Raw genomic sequence first — 19,372 nt, 5'->3', positions numbered from 1 at the left:
TGCAAATGGGGATTTTTACAGCAGCCGGAAGTCTAGAATTAGGGTTTGGTATGTATAACTCTGGCTCTGTGAAGAGGAAATGTACCCAGAAGGCTATACAGTGATAAAGTGTCATCAACATGGACATCATTTGAATGATTAGGAAGAAAATAGCATAGTAATTTACACCAATTAGTTACATAAAACTAATCATAATCATAAAACCTCTGTCCAGATGTAAAGATTTGGAACAATGTGTACAACAGTGCTTTCATGAAAGCAGAAACGTCTTTTGTTTAAAATAATGTTTATTGCAAAGAGAATATTTATGAATTATTTGCAACAACAACAAAAAGAAATTCCCCATTGATAAACAAAATGTTTGTGAGATACGTTCCATTTTCTGCAATGAAAAAAATAAAGTATGTTTATTGTTAACAGCTGATCTGAAGGTCATGGGTATTAATCCATGCTGGGCTCTTGAACCTCAATTGCTATATATAACAGAATCATTTGGAAATAAAACTAAAATGAAACCTGTGTGCTTGGGATTAAAAATGTGAGGAGAAATCCAAATATGATCAGGAGACAGACTCTACACTTCCAGCACTTACATATAAAAAAAAGTATGGTTTATTGTTTATTTCAAGGGGTATCTTTATGAAGGTTGAAAAATGTAATTTTCATTTTGCACAAAAAATGTTTTGAGGAGGGCAAATCCAAAAAATAAAACTGGGACCAAACACTCAATTTGGAGCACTTGATCTGTAAGAATAATATAACAAATAATATAAATAAAACAATATATTTTAGAATTGAACGACAATGAACTAAAAGGGACAGCAATGTCACTGGATAAAACCCATTAAGTGAACATTTCGTCTCAATCTAGTGACACAAATACCGCAAAGGCATGCTAGGTGTGTGTGTGAGGGGAGGAAGGTGTAAGCTGGTGGAGAGTTGCGTCATCAGAACGCGTCCTAGGAGGTGTCGCACAACAATGACGCACCTCTGCTGTCCCGTCCTGGCGCGTCTCTGCGCTCTCTCGGCGTGTGACTCGGGAGCTCGTGTCGCCCTACGCGGTCGGTAAGTTCGCACCGGCGGCTGTCCGGCGTTCCGGTTTGCGCACACGACGGCTTAACGGCGCGTCGTGTCGCGTTGTGTCGCGTCGCGGTAGTGAGGGGTGGTGGGAGGGAATGGGGGCGAGGGGAACGAGGGACTGCGGGAGGAAAAGAAAAGGATGCTGCAGCAGGGACGCAGGAAAGGAAAGCGAGGAGAAAACATGTGATCCAATGGTGTGATGATAACAGTAGTCTCAGGCATATATATATATATATATATATATATATATATATATATATATATATATATATATTAATATTAGTGTAGAGTCACATGCAGGGTTTGGGGGTTTGTGTTTGGTCTAAATCACGGTAATTGTAGACGCATGAGAGATTTAGAAGATTCAGGTGCGCGGCTATTAGATGCTCTACGGTAGCAGTGCTGAACGTTTACAAACAAAGAGGACTCATGCCTCCAACTGAACCTTATTATATAATAAGTGTGTGTGTGTGTGTGTGTGTGTGTGTGTGTGTGTGTGTGTGTGCGCACGCGCGTTTAGTCTTCACAACATACTGATCTATATATCTATATCTATCTATATATATACAGTCACCCTGATGTACCTCTTCCTTTGTCCCTGTTCACACACTGGTAGAAAATGAACTGGTTTTACCATATGACTTTGACATCTTCAGATGTCATGGCCTGCACTGGATGCGTAAACTCAAATCCATTTGCTCCTAATGATTTTAAAGCAATTGTGTGTTCAAGGGTAACCGTACATCCATACATCCAGACTTCAACAGCGGGGGGTTCAATCCCTGGTATTGTCAAACTGCAATTCATGGGCCCTTGAGCAAGGCCCTTGACCCTTTGTACACCAGGGCTGCTGTATCATGGCGACCCTCCACTCTGAAATGAAGTGATGAAGATTACAGGGGGGGTCTAACAGGGGCTCTTCTATTCACACCGCAATATTCGGTCCAGATTGTCTGTATCTGATGGTGAAATCTGAATGTATCCATGTGTAGCTTGTTCTGGTGTGACTTCAGGGAAATATCCATCTGTGTTGAGCATCTGATAACGAAACATGCTTATTCTTCCTTGGTTAGACATATGACTTGAATTTGTAAATAACCAAAAAAGCTCTCACCCAACAATGGTTTTCACAAGCAGATCGCACTGTTTAGGGTGGAAGAGGTAACGGAAAATGAACTGCAGCACTGAGAAAAGTAATATAGTGTAGTGGAAATTAAGATGAAACCTTATAACATATCTCAAGCTCATGATGAACCCATATTCGGTAGGGTTTAAGCACACCGTAGAGGTGCAGTAGTAAACTGCTGGCCATACGATGTACATTTGGTTTACGATGTAGAGCTACATACGAATGCAGCATTGTTGTATGCTTCAGTGAACTCCATGCAATTTATACTATGTAGTGGTGCATTATGATTGACTAAACTCCATCCTATATAATACTACATAGTGCTGAAGTATGTGTAAGTCAACTCCATGCTGTTTATAATATGTAGTGTCGTCGTATGTCAGTAAATCCTATGTAGCATTGTGTGCCAGGAAACCCTACATAATGACTTAGTATGCATCAGTAAGCCTCATGTAGTGTTGCATGCATCAGTTAACCCTACGCAGTGTTGTACTTTGCATCTGTAAATCGTGTTTAGCGTTGTATCATGTGTCAGTAAACAATGTGGGTCAGTAAGCCCTATATAGTGTCATGGTGTGTGTCAGTAAACGTCATATTATTCGTCCTGATGTATTGTAGTATGGATCAGTAAACCTTATTTATTGTCATAGTATGCGTCATTAAACCCTGTGCATCAGTAAACCCTATGTAGTGTCATAGTATGGCTTAATTAACCTAATGTATTGTTGTAGTATGGATAAGGGAAAACCTATGTAGTGTTCTTGTATGCATGAGCAAAACCTGTGCGTCAGTAAACCCTACGTAGTGTCTTAGTATGCGTCATTAAAGCCTATGAAGTGTTGTAGTATGGATTAGTAAACCTGATGTATTGTTGTTGTATGGATCAGTAAACTCTGTGCATCAGTTAACCCTATGTAGTGTATGCATCTTTAAACTCGATGTAGAGTCATATAATTTGTCAGTAAACTTGATGTATTGTAGTATGGATCAGTAAACCCTATGTAGTGTTGTAGGATGTATCAGTAAAAAGCCTATTTAGTGTTGTAGTATGGATCAGTAAACCTGATGTAGTATGGATCAGTATAAAAAAAACCTGTGCATCAGTAATCCCTATGTAGTGTCTTAGTATGTGTCAATAAAGCCTATGAAGTGTTGTAGTATGGATTTAGTAAACCTGATGTATTGTTGTAGTATGGATGAGCAAAACCTGTGTATCAGTAAAAACCCTATTTAGAGTCGTAGTTTGTGTCATGTAGTGTCTTATGTAGTGTTATAGTATGTGTCATTACACCCTATGAACTGTCGTAGTATGGATCAGTAAACCCTGTATGTCAGTAAACCCTATGTAATGTCATAGTATGCATCAGTAAACCTTATGTAGTGTCATGGTATGCGTCATTAAACATGCTGTAAGGTCATATTATTCATATTGTAGTATGGATCAGTAAACCTTATGTAGTGTTGTAGTATGCATCAGTAAAACCTGTGTATTAGAAAACCCTATTTAGAGTCGTAGTATGCGTCAGTAAACCTTATGTAGTGTCATGTTATGCATCAGTAATACCTGTGCGTCACTAAACCCTATGTAGTGTCTTGGTATGTGTCCTTTGATTCAGTAAAACATATGCAGTTTGTATGTCAGTCAACTCCATGTTATTAACATACAACTAGTGTTCTGGAAAAAAACAATGTTCTGTCATCATGTTGGTGTAGGAGAACTACTGTGCGCTCATGCACTTCCACCACGTTCATATCCGTCGAATAGCGCAATGGGCAAAGGCGCAGGGAAAGCGGCGAGATATGCCGGTGCAGGACTGAGGAACACTTGGTTCAGTAAACCCTGCGCTGTCCAGACGGTTAAGGAGCCATAAGCAAGCGATTTAACACCGTTTTCCGAAAAGCAGCGCTTCCCCCGACATGTCCCTCATAGCGGCTGTGTCTTCATCTTTTATGCATTCGAGAGAGTCGCGGGTGGCGGAGTTCTGTTTCAGGCAGGCGGCTCGCGATACCAAAGATGCTTTATTAGACGGATTTTGGTGACACTTGTGGAGACGGGAAATATGACTCCCAGCAGACGGCCACAAAAATCCAGCATGAAATTAAATCGATTGCATCCTGAAGTATTTATAAACCGTGGTACCGCTCGGGGTTTTCTGATGATCCACGAGGAGGAGGAGGAGGAGGAGGAGGAGAGCCGGCACCAAAGTAACACGCTTGTTTGCTCTAAAAGCATGCATGCAACTTTCTTTTCATTTCATTTCATCCATCCATATTATATATACCTGTACGTTACTTCTCTGTATCTTTGTGTGTGTGGGGAGAAAATGACAGGGATCTTGCGAAAGATATTTTGTAGCAGGTAAGACTGAAATTTACTAAGCAGGACTGATTTATTGCTTTATTAGTATATGAATAATTTTTCCTTTTCCTTCCTGGAAAGCTGAGATCTGTGTGCTCGAATGTTCTCATACACATAGCGTACAAGTGTGTTCTATCAATTGCTTCGTCACAAGTTTTTCAAGCGCAAGCAGGCCACGATGATGGGAACTCCTTACATTTTGGTCCCAAAATGTCTGTGAGAAGTCTAGAAATAACTCAAATCCCTCGAAAGTAACCGCACGACTGTGCCTTTCTTTTTTTTTTTTGTCTGTCGGTGTAACGATGAGGAGTAATAGCTCGGTATCCGGCGACGCAACAACTCTTTAATAAAATATTTATTAACACACACGCCATTTGTAACACCGGTGTCATGTTTTAGCTCCGGCTGAAAGCCTACACCGGCTGGAAAAAAATGTAGGATTCTGGCTTTGAATGCATTTCTGCAGCACGTGTGGGATCATTAGGAAAACTTTGTTGCGACTTTAGATAAGAAGTTAAGAGTGGTGAGAAACAGACGGATTGTGGCGCCACCTGGTGGCGGTATGTATAAACCCCCCCCTAAAACTGATCTGTGAGTGGAGAGAGGAATGGAAAGTGAAACTCAGGTGGGGTTTTTTTTTTTTTCTTTTTCTTCCAGTAGCAGCTGCGTTGTTTTCGTGAATCCGTAACAGAACAATCGTTTGCGTTTACATTGTAAAGAAAGGCGTTTACATCGCTGGAGTGAGACTGGACCCGTTATTCGGATGCTATTTCTTATTAAACCAAAGCGCGTTTTTCTTAACTTTCAGTCGTCGTTTGGATTAAAATTAGCTAACCAGCGTTTCAGTTTAGCTTCAGCTCACAGACTCGGGTCGTTTTAGCTTTAGTTTATGATTGTTTGCCGGATTTCAGCACGGTGAACAAGGTAGCAGCGTTTCTCAGACTTTTCCTCCATTGGTTTTTTTTTTCTTAAAGTCCTGCATTTCCGGTATGTATTGTACTAGCATTCATGTCTTCCACACCACAGGGTTAATATGGAAATCTGCAGGTGTATCGGCAGGTGAAGAGCTGCTGCACCGCCCGTGTCTTTATAATGTTCAGTAATAAGTGCTTTCTCTTTCTCCTGTCTCAATCTCTTTCACGATCTGACCACAATATCGTATCACGATTCCCGAACAGTTCTACGATACACGATGGACGGATCGTTAATTACATTTGGTTTGCTTACTGACGATCTGTATTAATGTAACTTAACAATAAAATTGATCCATAAAAACAATAATAAATAATATAATAATTAATATGCGTATTACTTTTAAATATATGCGTATTACTTTTAAATATATATACCTTTTATTTTTTACCTTTATTCGGGAATTCCGGATATTTATCTTTATCGACTTTTTTTATTTTCAATTAGGTGTATATAAAGTACAGACCAAAAGTTTGGACACACCTTCTCATTTAAAGAGTTTTCTTTATTTTCATGACTATGAAAATTGTAGATTCACACTGAAGGCATCAAAACTATGAATTAACACATGTGGAATTATATATGGAATTATATACATAACAAAAAAGTGTGAAACAACTGAAAAATATCATATTCTAGGTTCTTCAAAGTAGCCACCTTTTGCTTTGATTACTGCTTTGCACACTATTGGCATTCTCTTGATGAGCTTCAAGAGGTAGTCACCTGAAATGGTCTTCCAACAGTCTTGAAGGAGTTCCCCGAGAGATGCTTGGCACTTGTTGGCCCTTTTGCCTTCACTCTACGGTCCAGCTCACCCCAAACCATCTCGATTGGGTTCAGGTCCGGTGACTGTGGAGGCCAGGTCATCTGGCAGCACCCCATCACTCTCCTTCTTGGTCAAATAGCCCTTGATGCCTTCAGTGTGACTCTACAATTTTCATAGTCATAAAAATAAAGAAAACTCTTTGAATGAGAAGGTGTGTCCAAACTTTTGGTCTGTACTGTATATGTGTGTGTGTGTGTGTGTGTGTGTGTGTGTGTGTGTGTGTATATATATATATATATATATACCTAATTGAAAAAAAAATCAATAAAAATAAATATCAGAAATATGCTCAATACTATTAATAAATAAATAAATTCAGATCATAATATTTGTGAAACGTGTACTGTAACATAATTTATCCTGATTTCAATATGATTGTATTTCCCAACCCTATACTAGACTGGAAATATTTTCTTAGGCATCGTAAAAAGGGGAATGAAATGACCAGAAAACAAAAGAAAACATATATAAAATGATGTAAAACATTTAAACATCACTGCTGCTTCAAGTCAGTTTCTATCTTTGTAATAATACTTTTTTTTAAATTGAATTTAAATGTAAAAAAAATCTCACGGTTTCTGAGAAAAGTACAATGTGACGTCACTTGATATGATATTGAGTTTAAATATTCATGTATTGTTAATTATTAAAAAAAAACTGATAATGGACTGATAAACACTTCATGGATATATTTTCTTTCTATCGTTACTGATGTGCTAAAGGAAAAAAGAACTGCAAGATTATGATTCTTGTGTACATAACAGTGTCTCTCAGTGCAGTAGTGTTGCTTACAAATGTTATTAATAACTAATTATAATATTTAAAATATATAATTAATGGATATGTAGCAGATAGTATAATATGCGTTTTAAATGTAAATGTGCTGATACTATTAAATTGTGCATTTACTTAGTATATATTTTTTTATATTTAGAAAGAAATGTAATGCTGTTCTTAATTTTTATTATTAAGTTTATATATATAATTTTTTTCTTTATTTTTTCTTTATTTTACCAACACTACTGCTTCAAACCAGTTCATATCTCTTTAAAAAAAATTGTACTGCGACATTGCTTGTATTGATATTAATTTTATATTATTATATCACCCAGACCTATACTTATACATCTCTGTTTATATTTCCTTACCATCTTTAATGATGTGCAAAAGACATAACAGAAGTGGGAGACTTGATGCACTGTACATTGCCATTAGTTCACAGAATTGTGTTGCATTTAATTTACGTTTTTTAGCATTTCTCATTTTGTTTACATCGAGCCAGGATGTCCTTGTAAGTTCTCGTGTCCTTTCGCCGTCTCTGCTGCGCATTGACAGACTGTCTCACTTTTCCATTCCCATGAGAATCTGTTGTAATACCTGCTAAGAGTGAAAAAAAAAATGAATAATTAATACAAGAACCTTTTACTGTGTTATTGAATTACAAGAGAATTGAATAGAAACATGCAGTCAAATTGCTCGTGTGTGTACATGCATTAAGTAAGAAACCATATGGTTGTACAAATTAATCCATGCCAGGGTGGGTTGACCTTTTTTAAATGATGGTGTGTTTTTCTTATAACCACACAGTCAAGGGTGAATTATTTCTCTTGAATTCACAGTTTAATTGGCTGACGATTGTTTAAAAAGACACTTCATATAATGTAATTGCTTATTAGATTTTCTGTCTCATAAGTTACACAATGAGTTATTATTGAGTTCGACCCCAGTGTTGTCATACTGTGTTATCTGACTTCTTTCCTATCCTTTTCTTTCTTACCAGGTAAAGCTGTGCTCGAAAACGTATCCAGATAATACACATCAGTGTTTTGTTGCTGTCTTGCTCCTTGTCTTTACATTCACCTGAAGCCAGCCGGCAGTGAGCTTTTTTTTGTCCTCCACCCCTGCGCTATGAGCAGAGGTAGAGGAAGAAACTCCAAAGAGAACCAGCGATTCTCCCTCCCGAGTCCCCAAAGCAAATCGGGTCAAGGATTTTTCCAAACTTTCCCAGCTCACTCCAGAACAACTCAAGTCCCAAGCCAAAACGCTAGTTCCGGCAGGTTCCAACAACTCCCACTTTACTCATCTACTGGCCCTCCTGGAGGGCCTGTCAGTGGTCCTTCTCCGTCATCAACAAATAGAGGGATTTGTGTTGACGAGGCAGCCGAATTTCACCAGCAGCAAATTCTGTTCCTCAGAGGGCAGAGTGCTGAGGCACCAAGGTTCGCACCACCCCGGACTGAGCACCTCGACAGTCCTCCCCAGTGTCAGACAGCATATTATAATAAGCCTCGCAGCTCTGCGAGAAGAGGGGATTATAGTCAAGGTGGAGCAAGTTGGAAGAAAGGGTATAACTCTAACTACTATCCTAGAACTAAATCTGACTGGGAGCAACATCACTTAAGAAGCCAGAATTATCAGTATCAGTGTGACATCTCTGGATTGTCATCGTCTTTTAATGCTGTGTCACTAGAGAGTTTTGATACAGCCTCGTCCTTCCGTAGTTCTGGAAGTAGGGTTTCCCAGCCATTTAACTCCAGTAGATATTCCTTGGAGCTGACGCCTGAAATCCAAAGGCAGGTCCTCAGTGCTTTGGCCTCATTGCCACTTGGTGAAACCCTCCAGGCCAAATTCTTGGCCAAAAGGCTTCGATTGCCTAAGAAGATCATTAACCAAGCGCTGTACAGCTTATCCAAGTCTAACCAAGCGTTAAAGGTAAAAGAGAATCCTCCTCTTTGGAGACTCTTTACAAAAGGTGATACTGAATCCTCTTACGGAGGAACCCAGTTTAGAGTAAAAACTGAAAAGTGTGCTAAGGATACATGTCTAAATAAAACCCAAGGTGTTTGTGAGGAAGTAAAACAGGACAGCAATTTGACCAGTGCAACATCAACCGCTACCGAGGCCAGTAGTGATTCCACTGAGGAATCTGCAAACGACAGTTCCTCAGACACTGAGCAGACTGTAGACACATTTTTATCCACTGAACAGGAATCAGGACTTTCTATAACAATGGAAGCAAAAGAGCAAATCTTTCAGTATCTTCATAAGACTGGCCAAGCCAGTGCATTGATGATTGCCAAAAACTTGGGCTTGCGAAATGCCAAGCAAGTTAATCCTACACTTTATGCCATGGAAAAGCATGGCGATCTCAGCCGCAACTCCAGCAGTATCGCACCTGTTTGGGAGCTGACTACTCACCAGCGTGAGAAGATGGACCGACAGCGAAAAGCAGCCGTTGGTGCCTCTATAATGCAAAGGGAATCAGGGCATTGTGGAACGCCAGGCGCAATGAAGGCTGCACAAACACCCTCAAAGATGGCATGTGGATCCGAGTTGTCGGAAGAAGTGATGAACTGGGAGAACCTCCCAACTGGTGGCAAGGATGGTACGTTTGGGAACGGAATGCTTGAAAAGAGGTCACATTCTCCTATGGACTCTATTCCTCATCCTAAAAAAAATCCCTCAGAGTACACTGACCTTACATCTGCTCCCTACTCATCCCATGATGCCTCATATTACCAGGCAGATGCGAAGAACGGAGGACATTCGGAGTGGGCATCGGACGATATCCCAGAATTTCTGAACACAATCAGATCAGAGGTGGCTGTGTCCCTGGCTGCACCTCTTCCTCCAGCCCAGAATATGGAGACCAGCAGGTTGCAGAGACTGAGACTGGCACTCAGCAAGAACCCTGTCAGTGGCCTAATGGAGTACGCACAGTACCTTGGCTACAACTGTGAATTCCTTCTGCTGGAGCAGTCAGGACCCTCACATAACCCTAGGTTAACTTTCTATTCTTGAGTGTTTACATGCTTCATCTCATCTACCTCAGGGTAATTACATAATCTATAGTAGTTAATATAACTAATCATTCTTTTCCCTCCAATGGACTCCAATATCCCCAGGTTTCGGATGCAAGTGATGCTCGATGGACGTAGGTTCCCACCAGCTGAAGCCTCAAGCAAGAAAGTGGCAAAAAAGGTTGCATCTGAAGAGACCCTTCGAACTCTCTACAAAGAGCTAGAGGGAACTGCTAGCCTAGAGGATGAAGCAGAGCCGGCTGCTATGCCATTCGCCGAACCGAACGATTTGAATGATGATTATTTAGTGAGTTGGCGCTACGTGATTATTAACAGCAAGCATAAAATGCCTTTTTCCATACCATTATCAACCAACTTTGTTTGTTTTTCCCTTTTTTTTTTTTATTGTGCATCTTTGTTTACTGTGTGCTTAAGGAGAGTTTGGAGGAGCCGCCTAAGGTCTTGACTCGCTCCCTCCCAGGCGGCAAGAACCCTGTTTCCGTTCTAATGGAGCACAGCCAACGTAGTGGCAACGCCATCGAGTTCATCAATACCGGGCAGGATGGTCCGGCACATGACCCGCGGTAAGACCATTGAAATATTCCAAATTTATATTGCAGAGCTGACATAGACAGTGTGGGTCTTTTACAGCTTTTGTAAAAGCAGTTCTGGAGTAGTTACTTTCATCTTATGCTGATTTTGCTGAGTGAAAATTTGACCTTTGCATTTGGGTGTTGTGAACCAATAGAAGACAAGAAGGCAGGAGGGTGGTTTTGTTAAGGAAAATCAAAAGTAAAGGCGTTAAAAGCATCTCTCTTCGCATATCCCAGCGATGTTAGGAAGCAGGGGGCAAAGCTAAGTGTCAGCCATGATACAGCGCCCATGGAGCACTGAGGCTTAGGGGTCTTGCTCAAGGGCCCAATAGTACCAGCTTGGTGATAATGGGGCTTAAAACCCTCACCTTCTAATCACTAACCCAGAGCCTTAACCACTGACCTACCACTTCCCCTTACTGCTTATTACTATAGTTGTATAAAACAGACACATCACTTCAGCTGCCATTTTACCAGTGAATGTGAATTTGCAGAGAATTTGAATCATCTTTATTGCCAAGTATCATGGGTTGTATGTACAAGAAATTTTGTCATGGTGTGCTGTGCTATAAAAATGAGAAAACCTGAAAAAACTAGGAAAATAAAAGAATGAAATAGTCAATAAAGATAAACACATGATCTATACAGTTTGTGCAGGGTATGTAAACTGAGGCAGCAGAGGTCCTCGACCACTCGCTATGGAAATACATGAGCCACTTAAAGACTACTTCTGCTCTTTTTTCAGTTAAACCAGCCGTCAAAATGAAAGCAGACTAAATGTTCTTGGCAAAAAAGCCCAGGCACTGAAGTGGGAATTTCCAGAAAATCACAGTACGCATTTTGGAGTGTATTTTAGAGTAAAAAAACAAAAAAACTATCAGCCGGGATGGGATTTTACACACTGTTATCTTGGCACACGTGCCTCTATTTACTACATTAGCAGTCACATGCATCCAACACCATACGCTAGGGGTTTTTTTTTTTTTGCTTACTAGAATTTTCTTGTTAGAAATCTACCATATTTATCAGGTTCTTTAGATAAGCTTATCTGACATTAAATAGCACATTTGACTAAAGAACCATGATAATTGATGACCATTGATAAATGTTGTGTGTTTTTTTTATATATCCCTATCTATTTAAATCTTTTGCATTAGCTTCATGTTCCAAGTAAAGATTGGGCCCAGTCTTTACCCGGTGGCGTCAGCACCCAGTAAAAAGGCAGCACGGCAACTGGCGGCAGAGGAAGCTGTGAAGGTCCTTCTGGCAGAGGGACAACTGCAGCTCAACAAGGTATAAGGAGGCAATACCTGACACTTCTTTAAGCTTAAGGAGAAGAGAGGGACAAAGGGTGAAATTTGATTGATATATATTATACTGTTAGAAGTGCAAGAACTCTTTTTAAGATTTTTAAGATTTTTAATAAAATACATTAGCATTAGTTTTCTGAGGCTGCCTAAGAAATGACATTGAATTTGGCTTCCACAAATTCCACAGATTTCTGCAAGGATTGATGGTTTAAACGTAGACTGTAGAAACCATACATTTTTACAAGGAGAATAGGACAAATCCAAAGAGTAGAAACAAGTCCATAAATGGGAATGAGAAGATGTATAGAGTAACACATTCATTTCAAATATTGATCTCACTCTGCCGTGTTTATTCCAGCCACAGCACTCATTCTGTCCCCTTGGCGAAGGCGATTCAGCCCCGGCAATGCCCCCGTGCCCATCATTGCCCCCGCTGACAGCGGCTGAGCTCCAGGCGGCGCATGAAGCCGGAGTAGGCGATCTGATCAACCACTTAAACAACAACGCAGTGTCGGGCCTGCTGGAGTACGCACGCTCACGAGGCTTTGCTGCTGAGATCCGCCTGGTGGGCCAGTCAGGACGTGCACATGAGCCACGGTACATAACATTTTATATATACAGTGGTGTAAAAGTGTTTGCCCCCTTCCTGCGTTCTTTTTTTTTTTTTTTTTTGCATGTTTGTCACACTTTAATGTTTCAGATCATCAAACTAATTTAAATATTAGTAAACACAAGTAAACACAACATGCAGTTTTTGAATAAAGGTTTCTATTACTGAGGGAAAACAAAATCTAAAACTACATGGCCCTGTGTGAAAAAAGTGTTTGCCCCCTGATAAAACTGTGGTTTATCACACCTGAGTTCAATTTATCTCGCCACACCCAGACCTGATTACTGCCACACATGTTCACAATCAAGAAATCTCTTAAATAGGACCTGCCTAACAAAGTGAAGTAAACCAAAAGATCCTCGAAAGCTAGACATCATGCTGAGATCCAAAGTAATTCAGAAACAAATGAGAAGGAAAGTAATTGAGATCTATCAGTCTGGAAAAGGTTATAAAGACATTTCTAAAGCTTTGGGACTCCAGTGAACCACAGTGAGAGCCGTTATTCACAACGGCAAAAACATGGAACAGTGGAGAAACTTCCCAGGAGTGGCCAGACGACCAAAATTACCCCAAAAGCACAGCGACAACTCATCCAAAAGGTCACAAAAGACCCCACAACAACATCCAAAGAACTGCAGGTCTCACTTGCCTCAGTTAAGGTCAGTGTTCATGACTCCACCATGAGAAAGAGACTGGACAAAAATGGTCTGCACGGCAGAGAAAAAGAACATAACGGCTCGTCTCAGTTTTGCCAGAAAACATCTTGACGATCCCCAAGACTTTTGGGAAAATACTCTGTGGACTGACGAGACAAAAGTTAAACTTTTGAATGAATTCTGCCGTTTACCAAAAAATCCTGAAGGAGAATGTCCGGCCACCTGTTTGTGACCTCAAGCTGAAGTGAACTTGGGATCTGCAGCAGGACATTAATTCAAAACACACCAGCAGGTCCACCTCTGAATGGCTGAAGAAATTTGTCAGGAATTTCTCTTAAAAGAAGAAAATCCTGACAATTCCACATATCGAGGGAATTGTCAGGATTTTCTTCTTTTAAGAGAAATTCCTGAAGCTGGACACAAAACGCAAAAGAATCCATATTGCTGGAACGTCGTAAAGATGTTAGGGATGAGAGAGAGTGTTCATACGTGTACCGTTACACCCTTACCATTTATACTCCATGAAAACAACCTAAATGCATTATCCCTATCTCCGTCTCATAGCTTTACCTATCAGGCGAAGCTGGGAGGACGCTGGTTTCCTGCGGTGTGCGCCAGCAATAAAAAGCAGGGCAAGCAGGAGGCAGCCGATGCAGCTCTCCGAGTGTTGATAGGAGAGGCGGAAAAGGCGGCACGTACCGGCGAGCTCACGGCAGAGGTAGCTCTTTCTCACCCCCTTGCATCACTAATCACTCCTTTGAAACATAGTTTGCGTATATTTTAAGCAATTGAATGTATGTGTGTGTGTGTGGCGCAGTTGCCAGTGTCGGGTAGCACTCTGCACGACCAGTTCGCCATGTTGAGTCACCAGCGTTTCAATGCTCTCACGGCTCGCATTCAGCACGGCCTTTTGGGTAGGAAAATCCTTGCCACGATCATCATGAAGAAAGGCGATGACAGCCTGGGCACAGTAGTCAGCCTTGGGACGGGTATGTATACACACACACACGCATCACTTTTATAAGGCGAGCTGACAGATGGGCCACATCCTGCTTCGAGTCTGATGCTCATACACATGCACCTATACTTCAGGGTAGGTTTGTAATAAAACCATTTACAAAGCTAATCCTAACGTTTCAGATCTCCCACAGGTGCACAAGCAAAATTCACGTCTGTAAATATAAAACCTTGTCTTGTAGAAAAACCAGTGGCAGAGCGTTTATAGTTCAGGCTAGAATCCTATTTGAGTGCCGTCTGACATGTCTGAAGGGACACTACAGAGTTATCCAGTTACCTATTGCCTGTATGTCTTAACATCAAACATTCATGAAGTTCTTTGCAGTCAATGAGCTTTGGAACTGTGTTTATTGCATCACTTTGCCACCTCTGTTTGGATATATGGTGCCCTCTTGTGTTGATCTACTCATGAACCATAATCTGGTCATTTAGTTCTTAAGTTGAATTATTCATTTACATTCTTATCGATAGCATTTGAACCAGCATTTTTTTTTCACAAAAAAAAAAGAAACTTTTGAAACACACTTTGCGCTGATTGTGTTATTGCTCTGCCTCTCCAGGAAATCGCTGCGTTAAAGGAGAAGAACTGAGTCTTAAAGGTGATACCGTTAACGACTGCCACGCTGAAATCATTTCCAGAAGAGGCTTCATCCGGTATCACTTTCCGTCGGCTTTCTTCCAAGATGCATTTTGTCCATTTCAGTATTAGCGTTGATGGAGTCTTATTTCATTCTCATAAATATATTAACAAGCGAAGTAAATTTATATGCGCTGAGACTCTACAGCCTGTCTGCTCTCACCTCTGGCAGTCATTTATCTCTTCCCCCACCCTTTTTTTTTTTTTTTTTTTACATTCCTTCTCCTTCCTCTATCCCTCTCTCGGTCTCTCGCTCATATAGATTTTTGTACAGCGAGTTAATTAAGCGCTGGGATAGTCCCGGAGAGGACAACATATTTCAGGTCGCAGAGGACGGCTTGCTCAAGATCAAAGACAACATCACGTTCCATCTGTACATCAGGTATTAGCACAGGAGCCGCTGCTAACAAACGCGCTCCCAATCCGGCGCGTGCCCTTTCTCATTACGAGATAATGGGCCGTGTTTACAGCGAATAGCTCACATCTCGGGTTACAGTTAATCGTCCGAAATAGTCCGTAGTCCTGACAATTACACGGTGTCTGTCTGTATCTCTCTTTCAGCACGGCTCCATGTGGGGACGGCGCACTCTTCGATAAATCGTGCACCGAATTAGCGGAGGTCACCGGCTCGGCTCACATGCCTTTGTTTGAGAATGTTAAACAGGGCAAGCTCAGGACCAAAGTGGAAAACGGTAAGCCATTTTTTCTCACGTGTATACACTGTTAGGCTGCACCGTGGAAGCAGTTACTTATGAGCTGTAATGCAGAAGCTGAATGCATTATTAATGTGATCATTATAATTTGTCGCACACACATTCATACAGAGTACGACATGCGGTGGAATGCTTTTTGTGACTGTCCAACATGTAAACATGAAAAATAGAAATAGAATATAAGAATAAAAATGAAGTAAATTAATAAAATAAGTATAAGTATTAAGTATAGTATAACTAAAATGTATGAGAATAGGTATTAATAATAGGTTAATAATAATAGGTAATGGGTATATATAATATATTAGTATGTATACACACTTCTTGTTTACTTCTTTTATCAATGTTCTTCCTCATTGCAGCCTTGACGTAGATTTTTTGAAACTCCATATAACGATGTTGTGTTCTCTGTTCTCTGTCCCAGGCGAGGGTACGATCCCGGTGGAGTCGAGTGCCATCGTGCCCACTTGGGACGGCATTCAGCATGGGGAACGCCTCAGAACCATGAGCTGCAGCGACAAGATCATGCGCTGGAACGTTCTGGGCCTGCAGGGGGCTCTGCTCAGCCACTTCATGCACCCCGTGTACCTTCAGTCCATTACTCTGGGTATAATACACATAAGCACAAGCTCGAAAAAGCTCCTCGAACGAATTATGAAAATTTCTAATCTGACTAACATTTTTTTTTCTTTCCCTCCGTAGGGTACCTGTACAACCACGGTCATTTGACTCGAGCCGTGTGCTGCCGATTGGCCAGAGAGGGCTGCGAGCTAACTAAAAGCTTACCTCCTCACTTCACACTTCGACACCCAGAGGTATGTGTACACACGCGCGCGCACACACAGCAGAATGTTCACGTGAATTTGTGTGAAACATTGATAAGAAACGAACGCTCTTGTACGCGTGCACGTAGGTCGGCAGAGTGAGTGTATACGACTCAACGCGGCACACGGGAAAAACCAAAGAGTCCAGTGTGAATTGGAGCCTGCCAGACAAGCTGAAAGTGGAGGTCCTGGATGGCACCAAGGGCAAAGTAGACAGGTGAGAGACCAGCCAGTCACACAATCTGCTCTGTTAAGAAGCCAATAGAAATGTAGAATGTCAGGCAAACTGCCAATAAACAACAAGCAGAAAGTATAACAAAGCGATCTGTTTGGACAACTTAGCTAGCACCATGTGTCCTGAAGACTATTTGTATTTGTAATATCCACAAAAACAATATTTAATGTCTAAAAAATTTTCAAATACAGGGTTTCTGCTGGGTCTTAAAAAAGTCTAAAAATGTTTCTAAATTTGTTTTATTTCTTAAATCATTTTAAACAGGTCTCCATGCAGCACTTTTGGATGTTCTGTCTGTTTGTTTTGTTTTTGTTTCACAGTGTTTACATTGTGCAACAACCAATCAGCTTTCTGTTATTCTCTCTTGGATTGTACCACAGACATAAAAACACCTTCATTTTTCATCTTACAAGTTTTGCGATACTACAAAAGTGGTTTAAAAAAAGTAATTTTGAAATGAAGGTGCTTACAACGTATTTGTGTGTTTTTAATGCTATCATATAGGTCTAAAAAATGTTATTCTTAATGGTCCTAAAATGGTTCTAAAAAAGTCTTGACATGGAGAAACCCTGAAATAAAATTTTTTATCCCCCCCCCTCCTCGTTGTCTCTCCGCACAGTCCAAAGCTGGAAGTGTCCCGTGTTTCCAAGTCCAACATGTTCCGTCTTTTCCGAGACGTGTGCAGGAGGAGCGGTCGGAGCGATCTGCTAGCGATGACCTCGTACTCTAACGCCAAGATGGCCTCTTCCTCCTTCCAGCTAGCCAAGGAGCAGTTCTACAAGTCTCTGAGTCAGATGGGTTACGGAACCTGGATCGGCCGGCCGCAAGAGGAGAAGAGCTTTGAGGCGGAGGAAACCGAAGCTCAGAACTTGGTTTCAGCACCGTAATGGACCAGAGGAGGGTTGAAGGAGGGAGGAGGGGGGAAGGAAATGAGCAACGAGCAATTGGAATTTTTTTTGGGTGGTTGGAGAAAGATGGCTGAAGAGAGGACAAACGAGAGCGTCAACCTGAGACAGAGAAAGAGAGTGGGGAAAGAGTTGAAGATCTTGTTTGGATCATTCAGCCTGGGTTGGTTTGGGATGAGAAAGAAAACTGGTTAAAAAAAAAAAAAAGCCCACTCATATTTAGGAATGACATATATTTCTTTGTTATGCATCAAGACCTATATGATTGCTCTCTCTTACTCTTTCTATCTCTTGTTCTCTTTGGCGTGGGGGTTGGAGGGAGATGTGCATATAAGGGGAGATCATAACGTCTTTATTTCAAATGAACCCCACCTGCTAAAAACAGTTGTATACCATTTCTAGATATTACATTACAAACCGAAATAAGAGGATGCTGTAAGTGCCTCATCTCCCCTCGTAGCAGTTAATGGGCTTTCTCTCAGTTCTCTTTGTCCCCATCTTTCTCTTTCTCACCTACAGAATACTTGTTACTGGCTGAGGTTGAAAAGTGCAGAGCAAGGAGCTTCATTATTTTTCCTTTGGCCAAAAACAACCACTTTTCATTCTCATTCCCCGAACTCCTGGTCGAATTATGACACCGTGACTACAGCAGGTCTAAGTGGCTAGTCAGTGTATACTACACCGACTCCCCCATTCCTTTCTGCTCTTTCTCTCTCCATATATATATATATATATATATATATATATATATATATATATATATATATATATACATGATCCTTTCAGCTCTACCTTATGGGTAATCCCTGTTGAGCTCATTCATATAGTTTGTACACATAGGTTTGACAAAATGTATACATAATGTACATACAGATACATACACTCACAAATGTATATAAGGTCTCTTCACACCATGTGCGAGTTTATATACATGTGTGTGTTTATGTATATGTATATATTGTATGTATATATTTTATAAAGTTTCATAAATCGGCGTCGCGTTCCGACCAATGTTGACAGGTGCGTCCAAATATTATTGGAACCATCCAATATCGTCGCCCCGACATTCCCACGTCCAGTTTTGTGGAAAAAAATGCAGTTCCTTCACAATTTCTGTGAGCGAGCATATGTGCGTTTGACGTGTTTTATTATCTGTTCTTTTTTTTTTTTTTTTATCGGTCTAAATAAGAGACCCGCATTCTCTCGTGACTTTCTTGAGTGAAAAAAAAAACTTTAAATAATAAATCTATTCCATTCAGAATTTATCGCAGAACGATTTTAATTTTGATTTCTTGATTTTAGTTGACTGGAATCTGATATGTCCTGTCTTTTGTTTTAAAATAAATCTTAGTACTTGAAAGTTTGGTTTTCTCTGTGTTTAAAAAAAAATTATAATTGAAAAAATGAAAAAAGAATGCATCATTGTTCAGCATTACAGATTCTGCTGTGCCTGTGGTGTAGCTTTTTTTTTTTTTTTTTTTAGCAGATTTTAATTATTAGATATCATCTGTAGTTTGGAGCAGCTGCTTATGGCAAACAGCTGAATTGGGTGTGGAAGTAAAGCCATTCACATTACAGCACACATTCACACTGTTTAATTTGCTGCTAAAAAAAAAAGTGTCCACAATAAATCACCCGAACAGGTTTAAAACATTTTCAGTGTATGTCCTGCTTTCATGTGCTATTTGTTTCTATTTGCTTGCTAC

At 40.5% G+C, this 19,372-nt stretch overlaps 1 protein-coding gene across 1 annotated transcript; it reads left to right on the top strand.

Annotated features, from left to right (window-relative positions):
• Window positions 1-913: 913 nt before the first annotated feature.
• adar (adenosine deaminase RNA specific) lies at window positions 914-19,026 on the top strand. Its single transcript, XM_046846884.1, has 15 exons — window positions 914-1,065; window positions 8,147-10,148; window positions 10,272-10,473; window positions 10,602-10,750; window positions 11,917-12,052; window positions 12,428-12,666; window positions 13,900-14,053; window positions 14,153-14,324; window positions 14,913-15,006; window positions 15,252-15,371; window positions 15,551-15,681; window positions 16,127-16,309; window positions 16,405-16,517; window positions 16,616-16,743; window positions 17,381-19,026. The coding sequence occupies exons 2-15, from the start codon at window positions 8,275-8,277 to the stop codon at window positions 17,646-17,648; spliced, it is 3,963 nt and encodes a 1,320-aa protein (XP_046702840.1). The 5' UTR covers window positions 914-1,065; window positions 8,147-8,274; the 3' UTR covers window positions 17,649-19,026.
• Window positions 19,027-19,372: the final 346 nt, after the last annotated feature.

This window comes from Silurus meridionalis, chromosome 4 (genome assembly GCF_014805685.1).
Source record: "Silurus meridionalis isolate SWU-2019-XX chromosome 4, ASM1480568v1, whole genome shotgun sequence".
Lineage (NCBI taxonomy): Eukaryota > Metazoa > Chordata > Actinopteri > Siluriformes > Siluridae > Silurus > Silurus meridionalis.
This window is presented reverse-complemented; position numbering and strand designations above follow the sequence as displayed.

Coding starts and splice junctions, on each gene's coding strand:
- adar (XM_046846884.1), top strand. CDS start 8,275: ATGAGCAGAGGTAGAGGAAGAAACTCCAAAGAGAACCAGCGATTCTCC. Junction 12,667..13,899: donor GGACGTGCACATGAGCCACG/GTACATAACATT, acceptor TCCGTCTCATAG/CTTTACCTATCAGGCGAAGC. Junction 14,325..14,912: donor AGTAGTCAGCCTTGGGACGG/GTATGTATACAC, acceptor CTGCCTCTCCAG/GAAATCGCTGCGTTAAAGGA.